The sequence below is a fragment of the Watersipora subatra genome, chromosome 3, assembly GCF_963576615.1.
Source record: "Watersipora subatra chromosome 3, tzWatSuba1.1, whole genome shotgun sequence".
NCBI lineage: Eukaryota > Metazoa > Bryozoa > Gymnolaemata > Cheilostomatida > Watersiporidae > Watersipora > Watersipora subatra.
The window spans coordinates 50522432-50538661 of NC_088710.1; the positions used below are offsets into that span (position 1 = coordinate 50522432).

The window sequence follows — 16230 nt, forward strand, 5'->3', positions numbered from 1 at the left end:
CCAACTCGTGACATTTAAATTGGTGGACTGAAGCTGTAACATCTGCACCAATCGATCGCTTTTGTATTTATGAACAATGCGAGACTACCTTATTCTCTATTTTGTCAACACACCTGGCGATCTATACGACAAACTAGATTTTTGCAAAAGTTGTATATATACCGTACTATTCGGACTATTAGCCGCTACTTTTTTCTGATGATATATAAGGGTGCAGGTAATCTGCGGCTTTTCACGCTAGGGCGCATTAACCAGAATCTCCGGTTAGTGCGCCTCTAGCGGTGAAAGAAAATACGTAACAATGCCTAACGGTACTGTTCCGTTAAGCACTAGGTTAAAAAGCGTCGATTAATACAAAACACTGCCGTTAGGCACTGTTCCGTTTTAAACAGCAAAGTTGCTGCCGCGTTAAAAAGCACCGTCCTGGGGCCTATACAAAGGTGCGGCCTATGTATTGTTTTATTATCTTTTTTTGGAAAATAAAGCAGATGCGGCTTCTATAGGGGTGCGGTTTATAGTCCGAAAAGTACGGTAATAGGTATAACACTATACGCACATCGTTTTTTTTTTTCGCAAGTGTGGTGAGATAGATTAACGTTCAATTCGAATTTGAGAACTCACCCGACTTGACACTTTACGTTGAATGGAATTTTTTATGTAGTAGGAAACAAAAACTTCACATAAATTTTTGGCGCTGTCTGAAATTTACGTTATAGGTGTACATTATAGGAGCACCTACTATAGTACTTTTTTAGATGGATAGAATTGTCTATTCCCAACCATAGTTAAGAAAAGTAATAATAGATGCATGCATACCTTCTCATTATGGTAATTGTGTGATGAAACACTTTCGTAAAATTACACGCATCTGTAATTGAAAGCAGTATGAAGCTACAGATTCTCCACACTTATCAAGTATTTGCAAATCAGTTAAATCTCTTACCTTTGTTTGATAATGTTAACCTTTTCAAAGTATCGCTCTACTGCATTGTCTGTATATTTCCTACTTCCAGCTAACAGCTCAGGAAATATGGTCATCAATAATATGAGCAATGCTCTTTCTCAGTTTCCGGAGGAAAACAAGTATCTCCACAGTCAATAAACTTTGGCTTGCCAACTCAGATTTAACCCACTCATTCTATATTGGCAACTTACAATTGTTACAAATTTTTGGTAATCATGCACAGTATTATGCTAATTAGCCTTTTTGATATTGTAAGACAATCACATTTGTTCTATAGTCGCTGGTGCAGCAAAATTATTTACTTATAACCATTTGTTTTTGTTGACAAATCATCTTATAAGACAGGCATTCTTCTTGAAACCTCTAGGAAAATTGACCAATTTTTTATCAGTATTTTGCAATATTTATATTTTTTTAATTCTTTGGTTATTTTCACTATTGTTACTAACCACAAGTTTCAAATGCTCACATACATCATCATGTATAGCTGGTTGCAAACAATAAATAGATATTTTTGATTGTCAGTCATAATGATATGATATTGCTTATAACAAGAGATCTGTCTACCGAGGTTGCGCAATTCTACATGATCAGATACTGCTTTCTTCATCAGATTCAACATAGTCTTTAATCCTAATGTCGGGCACTTCCAACGAAAAGGCAACATTCACCTTCCCATTCTGGTTCTTGTTTCTGCTTCTTTTTCCACTATCACTCTGTGGTGAAAATCTGGCTCGGTCGGTATGCGGAAGAGGAAATGTATCTAGAATTACTCCCATGGAATGTCTTTTGTTGGAAGGGCTCGAAGGTCTTCCCGTTTTCAGAAATGCCGCTACCCCAGAGCCATTTCCACTAACATAGTAATCTAAAGAATGCAAACATAAAATCCGGGCCCATTGGCACAACTAAAGTTTTATTTTACTAGCTTTAGATATTGCATATTTTCAAACAGATTAGTACGGCAGGTAATTGTTATACACACGTAAATTGGGCATGCTGTATGATGATAGTATTGCCAATGAGATGTCAGTGTTTGTTACCAGGTTTAGATTTTTATTAATCAACGGGCCAGTCATGAGAGTTTGTTAGAATGCAGTAATAATCATTAAAAAGCATGAGAACTGGCATAATATAAGAAGGAAACTTACCATCAGTGGAATCATCCTGCATGGACATCTCTACTAGGGAATCTTGCAGTGGCTGTACTTTTCCAATAGACTTCTTCCGAATTCTCTCCGTTCGTTGCATGAGTGCGGTTTTAGCGTGCTGAAAACTGCTTTTACGAGATGGTTTATGACGCTTTTGGTCTGTCTCTGAGCTTGTTCGTGCCTTTCTTTCAGATTTCTTAACCTTCTCATTACTGTTGAAATCTATATCAAGGCTAGGGGATGCACTCGAGACATCCTGCTAAGAGAAAAAACACTCGCGCACTGAGCCTATGCCATCATACAAATGTTATAAATATTGACAATCTGAGTATGTGGAGTAAGGTGGTGGTGTGTGTGCGCGCGCGCTACATATAAATAAAGTTGCTTAAGATGCCTTTCAGATCAAATTGGTGAAATGATGAAATTGAGAGCAATGAGCATAGGAAAACCTATTTCATACTTGTCTGTGATTGCTTTTTATTTGCTATTCATTGCTAATGCTCGCCTACCACGTTCAACATCATGAAATGGTGCTAAGTTAATGGTTTATTCTAAAGCCATTTAATTTTATTAGTATATACACAGTTTTCCAACTGGTTTGGTTCTTAAATCTACTATATATACTACAATCTCTATACTTAACCTCAGGAACTTACAAATTCTTACAGCAGTAACCCAATCCTTGGTCACACTTCAATATTATTAGTTCAACACTAGTTTAAATAGTTCAAAGTTTAGTAGTTTACACAAGAACTCAAGTCCAACCTGTCTGGCAGACCCATTACTGCTCCTTCTGTCGACTGTAACATCCCCTAGACTCCTGATACTGTCGGACATGTGTGGACGGTTAGGTTCAGGGTGCAACAAACCATTTTTAGTCATATCTGGCAGATCAAGTAGGACATAAGCGTTACCATCCGTGTAGCCAGACATGTCACTGCCCCTACGTGGAGCATTCGATATAGAGTCGTCTGGCTCGATGTCATCTACCTGTACGACGGTGCTGCTGCTTGGTGCGCTGTCACTAGAATTAAAATGAAATGCCAGCAATTGCATATGTAACTTATGAAGAAAAAAATGAATGCAATGAGTTTTCTCGAGAGAGAGAGAGAGAACATGAAAATAGCTATTATCCAACTAAACATCTATTTATCCAAAAGTTAGGTTACTATAGTATATTTTTATTAGCTCTGGAAAAAGTGAGCAACCACAAGTTATATACGTTTAAGCATCTGGTCTAAGGCAGTGCTTCTCAAATAGTGCCCCCCTCCAGGGAGGCGCAAGGCCCATCAAGGGAGGCGTATTTGACCTTGGGAACATGCATTTTTACATTTTGAGTTTTTGACTGTCCTAAAACAAAGTGTGATTGTACCTTCACTACATTAAGGGGCGGTGGCACTCGCATTGTCAGAGTGTTTGGAGGAAGAATTTGTCCTGTAGTGTAGGGGTTTGTTTGCACTGAGCATGTGTGCCGCAAACAGAGCAAGAGTTTGGAATATGAAGTATTACATCTTTTCACTTATAGTTAATAAAGGTGTTCTTCATTGTAAGTTGGTCTATATAGTTTTTTTCTTCAACTCTTTCACTACCGCAAGCTGATTTATCGGCTCGGGTTCCCTTCTCACTGTAGCCGGAAGTCGATACATCGGCTTTTAGACAGTGCGTTAGTTTATCTATGATTACTCATCATTCGCTTCAGACAGACCAATAAGATTTGGTCTCTATGAAAACAAGCTTGTTGCTAACGATATAGACTGATCAGCAGGCCTCTCACTAGTGGCTCACTGATTATCAAACAGAAAGTTCATCGCGGAAAAAACACGAACAAAAAAGAATACTGCGATCGTTTAATCTGTAGAAGCTTCTAACATTCTTAGCCGTTGGGACTCCAGTAACTCTATATCAAGTGATTTTGACGCTTTTAGTGCATGTATTTCATGTGAAAAATTGTAATAGTAACTGAATATTAAGGCGACAGTCAAAATACGACTATCGAAATCGCTGGCAAAGTATTGTTAGTAAAATTTTTAAACTTTTTACCGTTTTTAAATGAAGTTAGTTTAAGATTTTTATTTCTTAATAAAGTATCTTCTTTTAAACAACCTGTTTTTTAAATTAAGTGGATATTTTCATTCTTTCTCAAGTTAATACAAAATTAGTAACGTTATGTCAATATTGTGTGAATAGAAAAAATAAATTTGTAATAAATAAAGTGATTCGGTAGTAAAAGAGTTAACACTAATGGTACAGCGTTATGCAGAGATGTACTTATTGTCAAATAATACTAGTTATAGTCGCAGCAGAGGCGGGAGATATTTTCTTCTTCCTAGGGGGTGGGGGTAAGGCCAGGCTAGTATATCGCCTGCAGCCAAAAGCTAAAAATATATACATGTCATACAAAAGTCATAAAATAGAGATTATTGTTAGCTTAAAAATTACTTGGACAAAATAGTTATTTAAACGTTGTTTCATTCTACACGAAGGAGATCATTAACCATTAAGAAGATGTAGCGTGTCTGTAAGCAAATTATGACTTTAGTTTTTGCTTATGTCATCACACAACTGCGTAATGACATCCTTACCAACCTATTTGGAATATGTAGATCCTTCCTTCTCTTATGGCCACCCACTGTGCCAAGAAGCCAATAGGTCACCTGCTTGCCTTTTCCTTTTACATCAATCTCTCCTCTTTTCTGAATAGTGAACTTTTGCTCCTGTCGCAGCAGCTCAGCGTGCATAGCTGAACTGCACTGTATTTTTAGCGCTAGCAAGGAAAAACAGACAGTTGCCTTAGGAACTGCACCCAAAGTACCCTGGGCTATCATAACTAGATAGCCCAATATCCTAAGGCTACAAATAATGAGCAAATAACTACATAACCAAATTATCCCCAGGATTTGACGCGTATTCAACATTAGATCTATTAAGTTATGAAGGAATAAAAAACGGTCAGACAATGTGGTATGTCACGGTCCGCTATCATCCACAAGCTATAATCTATTTTGATTAGAAAACATACATGCACAACAATAGACTATTAATGAGTGAATACCGCGTTACAAAAATGTAAATGTTTTGTAGTTTTTTTAGTTTTAAGTGATTGAAGAGCCAGTTACCAAGATAAGGTTTGATATTATAGCACCAAAATGCCATAGAAATTTGAACAGTAGAACTTGCAGAAGTGAATAATATCTTCACATAGTTTATCATTGAGATTGACTCTTTCTCGACTTGTCATATTTTATATATGCTGAGCAACTGTTAACCGTTTACTCTGTTAACTCGTAATAGCAAAACAATGAAGTGAAGGTAACATAGCATAACTATCTACCTTCACTCGTCGACTCCATGCGACTTGCCATGTTAACCGTGTCACCAAAGAGACAATATCTCGGCATTGCTGTACCAACAACTCCAGCAACACAGGGGCCAGTGTGCAAACCTGTAATAATTACCGCATTAATTTTAGTTGCGCAAACTGCAAGGACATGCTTGTTGACGCTAAAAAATCTTCAGTTTAAAAACTCAGCCATTTAGACTAAGATAATATTAATTAGGTACTTTCAGATTGCCGCATATCTGATCTTCACACCGAATCACATAAGAAAAGTATATCAATAAAAAATAAGAGACATGATATAATCACTTAAGCCACTTTATACCCTGGATGTTCGTCTAGAGAATTTGAAGCCGATTTAAGTATTATGCAATAATGGAGATGATCAATGCTAGCTTAATGTTAGCTTATTACTGTTTGCCATGAACTAATGGTTAACTTTGTTTTTATGTTTTTATCTTGATACAACTGATTAAAAAATAAGCCTTTGAGATTTGACATCAAAATCAACAAAATTGCTGAATTATGACTTGGATACTTTGTATGACATGATATCATCTCTAATGTATATAGTATGGTCCACCCACCAACTCTCAGTTTGAGTTGGGTCTCTGGCAAATGATCAATAACAAATCCATTTACAGCTTCAAGGAAGTCAAGGGCCATGCAAGCTATCTCGGTAGCATGATAGTCGATCCTGTCAGGGAGCCCGCTGCACACCATATAGGCATCACCAATTGTCTCCACCTGTACAGAACATTGTAAGCTAGTGGCTAGCATACAGAAATTTGCAGAGATAAGTAATCGACATAACCTAGAGGGAACAAACTAAATGACAATACGACATTATGAAGGTAGTCTACATACGTTTTGTCTCGTTTATACAAACACTGCAAGCTATCGAGACTACAACAATTTTTCACAGAAAAACACACAGCCATAAATACATAGAAGTAGCAAACAAGAGACGGGGTATCAGCCATACCTTATACACTTCATAAGAGCCTATAATCTCATCAAAGAGTGTGTAGAGCTTGTTCAACATGGCCACTATCTAAAAAGAATGCAAAAAGAGGCAAACTCTCAGAGCATTAGAATGCTTATCATCTCGCTTGCTCTAATTGCCTCAGTCTCTCCTAATACTAGGTAGGCATGAGCAAAAAATATCAGGTCTATGGAGGTTCACAGTGATACAACTCATAAACGAAGCAAGTTACAAACCAGTCAAAATGTTATTTTACTCCTTACTGTTTAGAATTCTTAGTGATTCTGCAGGAAACTTTTTTTGTAGAGTGACACAACTTCAAGGAAAAGCTAGAACAATTGATTTTATTTGCTAGAGTTGTTTGCCCTCAAAGGAAGACAACTTTTTTCTTCTAGCCTAGATTTCTGAAGTAGAATAAATTCGGAGCTATTTTTATAAACCAGAGCTGTGAATCCACAAAATGATGACCATTAAAGATTGCAGCATGATGAGAATAACATTACAATATAATAATAGAACTCTGACACAACTGCCAATCAGTCAATAAGAATACTTTAGTTTGCTAACGTTCTAACTGTTAGAGATGGCAGCTAGAGGTGCACAAGTTAGCAACTGGATAGTCTAAGACAATTATTATCTTTATATTCTGGCTGATGCTGGCAATAAATCAGCTGTTTTGGCAGCATCTCAACCCTTGATGCTTGTAGTTTTTGAGTTGCTGAATGGCAGAAAAAACATTTAGTTTATAGAATTGACGTAGCCCTTGTGAAATCACTTATATATTTTTTTTCCATGACTTATTTCTACAGTATGTAAATAAGGAGTCTGACTACTATGACAGGAAAAACCCAGCTTTTTAAGATGTGAACCAAACCAGTGCTTTGGTACATACAGTTTAGTCAAGGAATAAATATGGGAAGTACTCAGAGACACTTCCTATGCTATCATAGCATGCTGTTGTTGGTAACTACACAACATCAGCTGGGACACTAGGTCAATATTACTCTTTTATAGGAAACTAAAAATGTTGAATTATCACGATTATTAATATATTCATGATAGAGATCAAGAAGATTGCTTGATTAATACTTAGAATTCTTGGCCTAAGTAGAACACTTCTGTGAACATTTGGGATTACTACTCGTAACCATAAACTGAGAAATTGCAATGTGAACTGAACAATAATCATTCAACGTTTACCAAATTATGAGTATATACATGCATGTGCTAAAAACAGAGAAAATGAAAAGATATCTGACAGCGGTAACTGAAATATATCTGACAGTTACCGCTCTCACATATTTGAGAGCGGTAACTGTCAGATATCTGAGAGCGGTAACTGTCAGATATCTGACAGCGGTAACTGTCAGATATCTGACAGCGGTAACTGTCAGATATTTGTAAGTTACCGCTGTCAAATATCTGACAGCGGTAGCTGTCACTATAAAATTTTTTGACAAGCTGAAGATCAGTCTATTTAATTTGTGATCATTTGCGATTAAATTTGCTGCTCATTTGTTGAATTTGTTGTTGAATTAAATTTGTTGAACCATCATGGTTTGAATTCTTACAATGTTTTATGAAATATGTCGCTAAAGACCTCTTTAGACTTTCTGTTAACAACATACGAATTGAGCACCTGCGAGGTTAAACTTGTAAATAAGCCTACCTGAAGTGGCTGGCTATTTGAAGCTATAGTTGTAAAACCAACAATGTCTGAGAAAAATATGGAGACCGCATCAAAGCTTTCTGGTGGAACGGAAAGGCCAATTTTAAGTTTGTTGGCCACTTGCCTGTAACATATTGGAGGAAATAAAAGGGCATGAGAAGAAATGGCTCCTTGTAGCTATGACTGAAAGTATACACTGCAAGTCAAGTAGTACGCAATGTGGTTGTGCAGATAATTTTATGCTCAAGCGAAAAAAAAACATAAAAAAACCTGTTACCTCGGCAACATGCTATTTAAAAGGGTCTCCGTTTTCAACTTTTCCTGCTCGAGCTCATCAGTCCGCTCAACAACAAGCTCTTCTAGATTATCTGTGTATTTCTCCATTAGCTTTATCATATGATCCACAAGCATGGTTTTTCTGTACAAGAACAGCATAATATGCGAGTAAATTTGGCTGGAAACATTTACAAAAGAATCTAGCCGTCTAAAACATTACTGCGGTCTAATCCTAAAACTATAGCAGAACACCAATTCGATGGCATAAAATTTGATGAAATTGTTTAAGCAAGCTTTAAAAAGCAACACTTTTAAAAAATGAAGTTTTTCTTTACATACCTTGTTTCTATAAAGCACCAATACTTAACACGGTCAACAAAAAGAGTTGAAGATTTATAGCAAAAATAATTGTATTTATGACTTAAGAAAAACTGATTATGGGAAAGTTAGCAATTGCTGGCGAACACAAAAATATCATTGTTCGAACTATTGCTAAAAATAACAATGAGCAGCAATCTAAATTGATCTGAGAGCATCACCTTCCGTCATTGATTATTTTTAGTTTCCGTTTTATGACTATAAAACTGAGTCTAACATCAGCATCCTCATCCCAGCAAGTTCTCATTAGCTCCTCCAGCTTGGAGTATTTGTTTGGCCAGACAGGACCTGCACAAGAAACTAAATGCGAAAGAAATGAAGACACGGGTTAGCAGCCCACAAGCATTTTTAACTATTGCATAACTGTAGAAGGCGCAACATTGCAAGAGGTTTGTCAGACAGTCAGATTTTCAAACATAAACACTAAGGCAACCAGTCCAGAATTATTAGCAGTTTTTTAATGAGATCACAACTCCAACTTTTGCATTCCATTCAAAGAAGGTGCACATGACTGTTCTCCGCAGTGCCTTGTTGCTATATGAGGGTTTGTTCAGTTACTATAGCAGGTGTAGATAACTATGCTGTTTATGGAGAGAATTATGGGCTGCCAGCATTTGAGTCCCTGGGCTGATTAACTAGCTTATGTAAAAATTTGCTGCTGGATTCTGGTTACTATTAACAGATGCAAAAAATGCCAGTCTGTATAACAGGGTGAGACGAACCGATGAAAAAGCAAATAAGGTGTGTGGAGATAAAATTAGTATGAGTGAAAGCTTATTACGCTCTGCTGGCAGCATCTATTATCTATTATATTATTTACCAAACAAGGAAGTGAGCAAGTCATTTCCGCATACAAAAACTGAGCAGTGCATATAACAATCATAACATAAGCTGTAAATTTTTATAGTCAATTCACCTGACAAGGCACTTACAATGCACACAAAGATACCTCATTTTATCAAATATTTTTTTAGTATTGTTACATAATTCAAACCACAAGGACATTATCATGTGAGTGTCTCAAGTTGAAGGTTGATACTTCCCCTCCCTGCAATGATATATTGATCAGCTGGTCTAAAACAGATCTTCATTAACTGTATTAAAAACAAAACACTCTAGTAAACAGATATCTTTTCGCATTGTCATGAGAACTGTGAGCACCCTCCGTGTGTGTCTGTTATAGAACACAACTTCACACAGTATTATGCTATGTATTCATCATATAGAATGAGTCTTCTACTGTAATCTTTTAAAATGACCTATTGAATTAAGAGTAAAGCTAACATACAGTTAGGGTAGGCATCCTTTGCATCCTTAAAAACCAAAGGTCTGCATATGTGACCGTTGCTGGCTCCAGCCTCAACCATCTCTATTATATCTGCAACAAATGGCCAAAATATTAATCAGCTGACATACTGTGCTGATATTTCAAAGATCATGTACTGTTGTGGTATTGTTCATTTGGCTCTTATCATTAGGGAAAAAACAAATCAAGGAGCGATGACCAATCAGACCTTTCTACTATGTGCTCGCTTTAAATTGTTAGTTTTTAAAATGTTTATTTCAGAAGCAGATCAGCCAATGTCTGTTTGTAACATTGCAATGTCAAGGTTACAAGACTATGCCCTCCCGATCCGCTTGTTTCGTAATTGCATAAAAGGTCATGTTACTGAGAGGCAATGCTAAAGATATATTATTGATTCAGTATCAGAAAATAGATCATATTGGTTGTCTTACTTGTTTGTACAACTAACAGGCTGTGTGACACAGAACCGTAGATCCATCTAAAGCACTTTGGAAGATTTTGTTGTAAATTAAAAGATTATTTTACTACAATCATCTTTAGTTTAATTTAATTAAAAACCATTTAAACATATTTAAGAGTGTTCATGAATAGGTTAGAGATAAAATTCTGCCAAGTATGTTATTATAAAAATCACCCACAACCGTATCCATGGTCTGCCAGCAGCAGAGCTTCTTCTAACAATACGATGTTCAACACCGCTACAAAATGTTAAATTTCTAGCAACAGTTTAGATGTGCAGCCACTAAAGACCCAAATGAACAAGTTGCTACGGAATAGGTTGTTTTTAGCCCAAGATGCACATGACTATATATCATGGTATCAGTTGGAGAGACCTTTGTAGCTGTTTCCATTATATCCAACATTGTTGTGAAATGGCTTGTTCCTAGTAATAATTTCTTGAACTATAATAGCAAAGCTATATATATCCCCTTCTTGGGTGCCTTTAGCTTTAGCTCTGTGCATTCGCAGCAACTCCGGGGCTGTCCACAACAGGCCTTAAAAAAATATGTATGTATCGATAATCTCTGCAAGTCAGTAAAATGACAATGAATAAATTCCAATGTATATTTAGGTTTTACAACTATGTACAGTGGAAACTCAGTACTCAAACGATTCTAAACCCAAACAATTCGAAATCGGAACAAGAAATTCGAGAACATTTTGCATCAGAGCTCGTACATTTATTACAAATTCGAACAGCCAAGTGTGCGTCAATGTAGGTAGAGGTTAGACCAATGTACCCGCAAGGTCATTGTTGCTGAGCTAACTAAAACTGTATCTGGCTCAAGCATTTGCCGTGTACTATAAAGGCCAATGATAACTGTGGTGGACAAAATGCAAAAACAATTGAGCCAAAAAATGACACAATGCACTTACTTTCCACGGAATCCATATTAATAGCGGTAGACACTAATATATAGGGTAGAGGAGGTAATTCCATAATTTAATCCTTTGAGCCAGTAATATGTAGACAGTGTGCACATCCCATCTAGTGTAGTTAATGATTAACAGCTACGGTAAGTGACCCAGGCATTGCAATGTAGCTCTACATATTGTAGTGCAGTATTAGACATTACAATAAAGCCATGCGCATTGCAGACCTTTAAAATAGTCATCAACAGAGGTAGAGCCTTCCCCTCCGCCGCTGACCTTGCCGCCTTGGCAGACTAGTCCTAGATCTGTTATCTTAACAACCCAGCGACTATCGACGAGACAGTTGGTAGATTTGAGATTGCCATGGGACCCAATAGAAGACCTATGTAGATAGTGCATGCCCTGAAAATTCAAATGATTTCTAAAATACACAACTTATAAGCAAAGATGATCGGTCTACCAGTGAACACTCCAAACTCGCAACTATCACATGATCCAAAAAATAGGCCGAATTTCAGACTTAACAACTGATGATTTTCTGCTTATGGAGTAGAGCCCTTTTGGAAGGGACGTAATAGACTAGCTCCACTATTGTGCTATCGCATTCAATAAAAACCATCCATAAATGTCACTTCTGACATAAATGATAAACAAGAATCGTTGAGCAATAAATATAAAACAGCAATTGAAATATAAATATATATAAATATAATAAAAAACAACAAAATATTGAATAGAGCAAAACATTCTACAAAACAAAGAACGAGCTCACCATGAGAATCACGCAAATAAGTCTAAACACTTTTTTCTATTTACCCTGGCTATGTCAGAGAGGAAGGACAAGATAAACATGGCATCCAGTTTGATGTCATCATCTTCAAGGATATCGCTCAGGCTTCCCTTCTCACAGTAGCTCATAAGAAGTACAGGGTTGGGATCAACCGTGGCACCAATAAAACTATTGATATGCGAATCTTTGATTGTGTAAAGCTGCAAGGCAAACATCCAGCCAATAAAATCATGCGAGTAGTTTCGAAGTTATTTGATGTTGCTGCTGCAAGGACCTGCAAGGACCTGCCAAGGAGTGACAAAGACAGCCATGCCTAACCATCAATCATTGTATGACAGAGACAGTTTCAAAGGGCTAGTGAAAATGAAGCAAAAGACTACAATAATAATTTCACTAGAGCAGATCGATAAGGCCTGCCTTTAAGCAAAAGACAGGTTTGCAAAATATGAGTTGAAAATTTTTTTTAGTCAAATCTCTCGAAAAAAATTGCATAAGGTTTTATTTGACTCACTCGTTTAGATAAGTAATTTATGATGTGCAAGGCTAGGGTTAGAGAAATCATTATGAAACAGACAAACTAACACATGTTATATCTGTTTCCATCAACTTACCAAAGTAGGAGACAACTAACAAAATGTCCTACAACTCTAATAAATCGAATCGAAGTAATCGCAAAAAATCAACCTGCTTGATAGCTGGTAAAGCTGTCTCAGGTGAGCAATTGTTCATTTTTATATACAAAGAGTTTGATTCAGTTCATTTAGCTGTTCAATGAAAACCTTTAACTAAACTAATTTCATCATGAATTTATTTCATTTAAATTTTATTTGATAAACCATTGAAATATCAGCAATTAGTAGCTATTGGTCAATTGATCAACCAATCAAAGTGCTACAACCACCGCTGATGGATTGCTGGCGGTTATTATAGGCGCACTCAAATTGACTGGCGGTTTACTGTTTGCATATAAGATTGAAACATAGGTCTAAAATCGTTTCATGAAGTGAACAATGGCTTTTAAATGTCTAGCGTGCATCTTGGGCTCTAGTCAAAGGCAATAACATGCCAGAAGAAAAAATAAGTTTGTATACCATAAATACAGTCATACCGTCTGCAGGTCTTGCAGAGTCTCTCGGTCCATCTTGAACTGTCGATTAAGGCGTTTTACGACAACTATCTCTGAGTTGTACTGAGCGATGTCATGTACGTGAAGCTGGTTTTGGTCAAAACTCCAAGTGGAGCCAAGTGTAATAGTGTTGGAAAACCTTGTTGCCTAAATCATAGTAGACCGAGTTACACATGTTTATGCAGTCCATAGACATACAAAGTGGGTCATTACTACAAATAATCTAGTTGCATAAACTTGAAAGGACTCGATATATTGAATAACTATTTTATATGCCAAACTAAATTAGGTTAGAGGCTGAGCTTGTTTTTTAAACAGTGTAGGTGACAGCCTGTTACCATAAAACCTCTATTTGAATGCCATAGCGCTGAAGTTCTCAACCCTCCCCTATAATAGTGGTGTTTGATTAGAGGTTAAGTTCAAATAAAAGGTGGCGCTCTATTTTTCGACTAGCTTGTCAGATTTTTGAAAAAATAAATTTAGCCCATTGACAGGTGATGCTAATGTCGCCTATATTTTACACTCTCCTTCGGCCGAATCGACATTAATGCCACCTGCCTTAGCATCTTTTTTAAAACTTTTTTCATATATGTCGAAGTATCACAATAAGTCAAACAAGGAAATACTTTGTTTATAAAATATTAGATTTCGATAATGTCGACTTCAAAGCTTTAAAAGAAAAGAAGTAAAGCTTTGAAGTTGGAAATGAACATATGGTTTTTAATTTTCAAAGAAGTTTTTACATTTTTAAAGTTAGAATATGCTATAGCAATGGATGCTATTATGTCGTAAGGTGTTCCTGAAGAGTATTCTCATCATTTATCAAAATGTTATAAAATCTTCAGGTGAGAATGTAAACCTCTTTATGGATGAATGTGAAAACAATGTATATGATTTAGACCTTAGCGACTTTGAATCAGAGTGTAGTTCTGTTGATTGTGACGATGGATTTTCTCAGGTACACCGTCACTAAAATCAAGGCAGCCACCACAGCCACACCAAAAAAACTATTTGCTATTGATGTAATCGGGTCATTATCAATACTATTTTGTGGACACTTTTCTCCTGATCACTTTCTTTAACAGGTTTGTAAAGATCAAAAAATGTCAAAATGGGGGGCAATAGAGGTTGCGTTCAATTAAAGGGTGGCATTGTATTTTTCAACCATTCTTCTATAGTGGCGTTCTATTAGAGGTGGCATTCAAATAGAGGTTTCACAGTATAAGGCAATAAGGTATGACCACAGAAAGGAGCGTGAAATCTGTGAGGCCTCAAATAACTGACCAATCATACCATCCGTGTGAGACGTTTTCTATGATGTGGTCCTGCCTTTTCATTGATTGGAGTCTGAGGACCTCCCGTTTGCTTCATGAGTTTTATGGCTGACTTGTCAACCACCCATGACTTTTTAAATATTTCTTCTTCATTTTTCTTGTGCTTGTAGTAAAGGTAGCAGCCAACACAGGCAGACGAAATAACCAACACTGCAGCGACTGGTATAACGGCAGCATAGACATCTGAAAGTGGCAAGTTATTATTTTCACAAAAAGACTACTAAATCAACAGTTTAATATTTCTAATGTAGTTTTACATAACTTGAAAGAGTATGTTCATATGACACATAATTGTGTTGATCAAAGTTTTATTAAATGATTTGTTTATAATTCGTTAAAACTTTTGGTGCAGAGCGTGATTTAGTTTTATTTGATGAAGTATAGACATTATATTGATAAACTAGTTGCAACTAGCAATGTATTGTATACTGGAAATCTTCAATCAGAATGTAGAGAAAATAGGTAAAGTTGTCCAAGTCGACCAATTGTTCATTTTTATATACAAAGAGTTTGATTCAGTTCATTTAGTTGTTCAATGAAAACCTTAACTAAACTAATTTCATCATGAATTTATTTCATTTAAATTTTATTTGATAAACCATTGAAATATCAGCAATTAGTAGTTGTCTAATGCATAATTAACACATTATATTTAACATATTATATTTAAGAGGCTTCGCCATATTTGAAGATCAGAGACTTCTAGTAAATCAAGGTCTTACTTGAGCATTGTTTGCCATCGTAGCCACAAGGTGGGTCATCTGTCGGCCAAGTGTCAGAACCTGGCCATTTGAGTGAATTGTAGAATCTGTAAGACTGGTTGTTGTCTGACTCTATCGTGACCACTTCTTCCCAGCGGCCATCCTGAAAATGCTTCACCGAGTACTCCGTCTCTCGATCCCCCCTCTCATCAAACTTGAGCAATCCAGTCTTTCCTGCAACAGATGTCAATGCGTAATTGATGTCCTACAGCAGATTATAACACAAAACTTAGCTTATGCAGAACTCTGAAAGAAAACTGCTGCTGCGGGAGCCAATGAAGAACTTTTATTTAAAAAAGTTCTATAGAAGTAGTTTTGTGCTATTTATAGAATATAAATAGTAGTATAATTGGTATAGTAAAATATATTTTGTGCTATATAGCTAAACAGAAACTATCGAATACAATAGACAACGCTGTAACCCTAACTTGTTATAAAAGATGCCGTTAACAGTTAACTTTCTAACAAATGAAAGTACAGACAATTTTTCTATAGTAGGTGTACTAAAAGTGGTGTTCTACACAAGTAGCACGACTAAGTTATTTTACACGCATACATACGAACACTAAAGTAGTGCCGCGGTGATTTGAAGTCTTTTTGAAGTCTAACTTTTAAAGTCTATTGCAGCCAATTCTTACTTTCTCTGAACTAACTCATGCTACACATGTAGGCATGTCACATACATAGACAGCTGATGCTATATACATTTAGTCTTCATACACTGGATTACCAGCTAACAGTAGCTTCTTTATTTGTATAAATCAGGTAATTCTCTGGTACTA

At 36.4% G+C, this 16230-nt stretch overlaps 2 protein-coding genes across 2 annotated transcripts in view; one reads left to right on the forward strand and one right to left on the reverse strand.

Annotated features, from left to right (window-relative positions):
- Positions 1-1573, forward strand: part of LOC137390696 (zinc finger protein GLI2-like) — a 33003-nt gene extending 31430 nt beyond the window's left edge. The window contains exon 20 of the mRNA XM_068077019.1: positions 1014-1573. Coding sequence (XP_067933120.1) covers positions 1014-1102 — 89 coding nt within the window. The 3' untranslated portion in view covers positions 1103-1573. The remainder of the gene's footprint in view (positions 1-1013) is intronic.
- Positions 1555-16105, reverse strand: LOC137390697 (atrial natriuretic peptide receptor 1-like). The gene is given in 18 exon segments (XM_068077020.1): positions 1555-1829; positions 2113-2368; positions 2878-3136; positions 4699-4876; positions 5444-5554; positions 6037-6196; positions 6435-6503; positions 8104-8227; positions 8381-8521; positions 8919-9045; positions 10046-10135; positions 10897-11086; positions 11714-11839; positions 12254-12427; positions 13336-13500; positions 14647-14870; positions 15410-15622; positions 16102-16105. Coding segments are annotated over 18 exon segments (2886 nt in total).
- Positions 16106-16230: the final 125 nt, after the last annotated feature.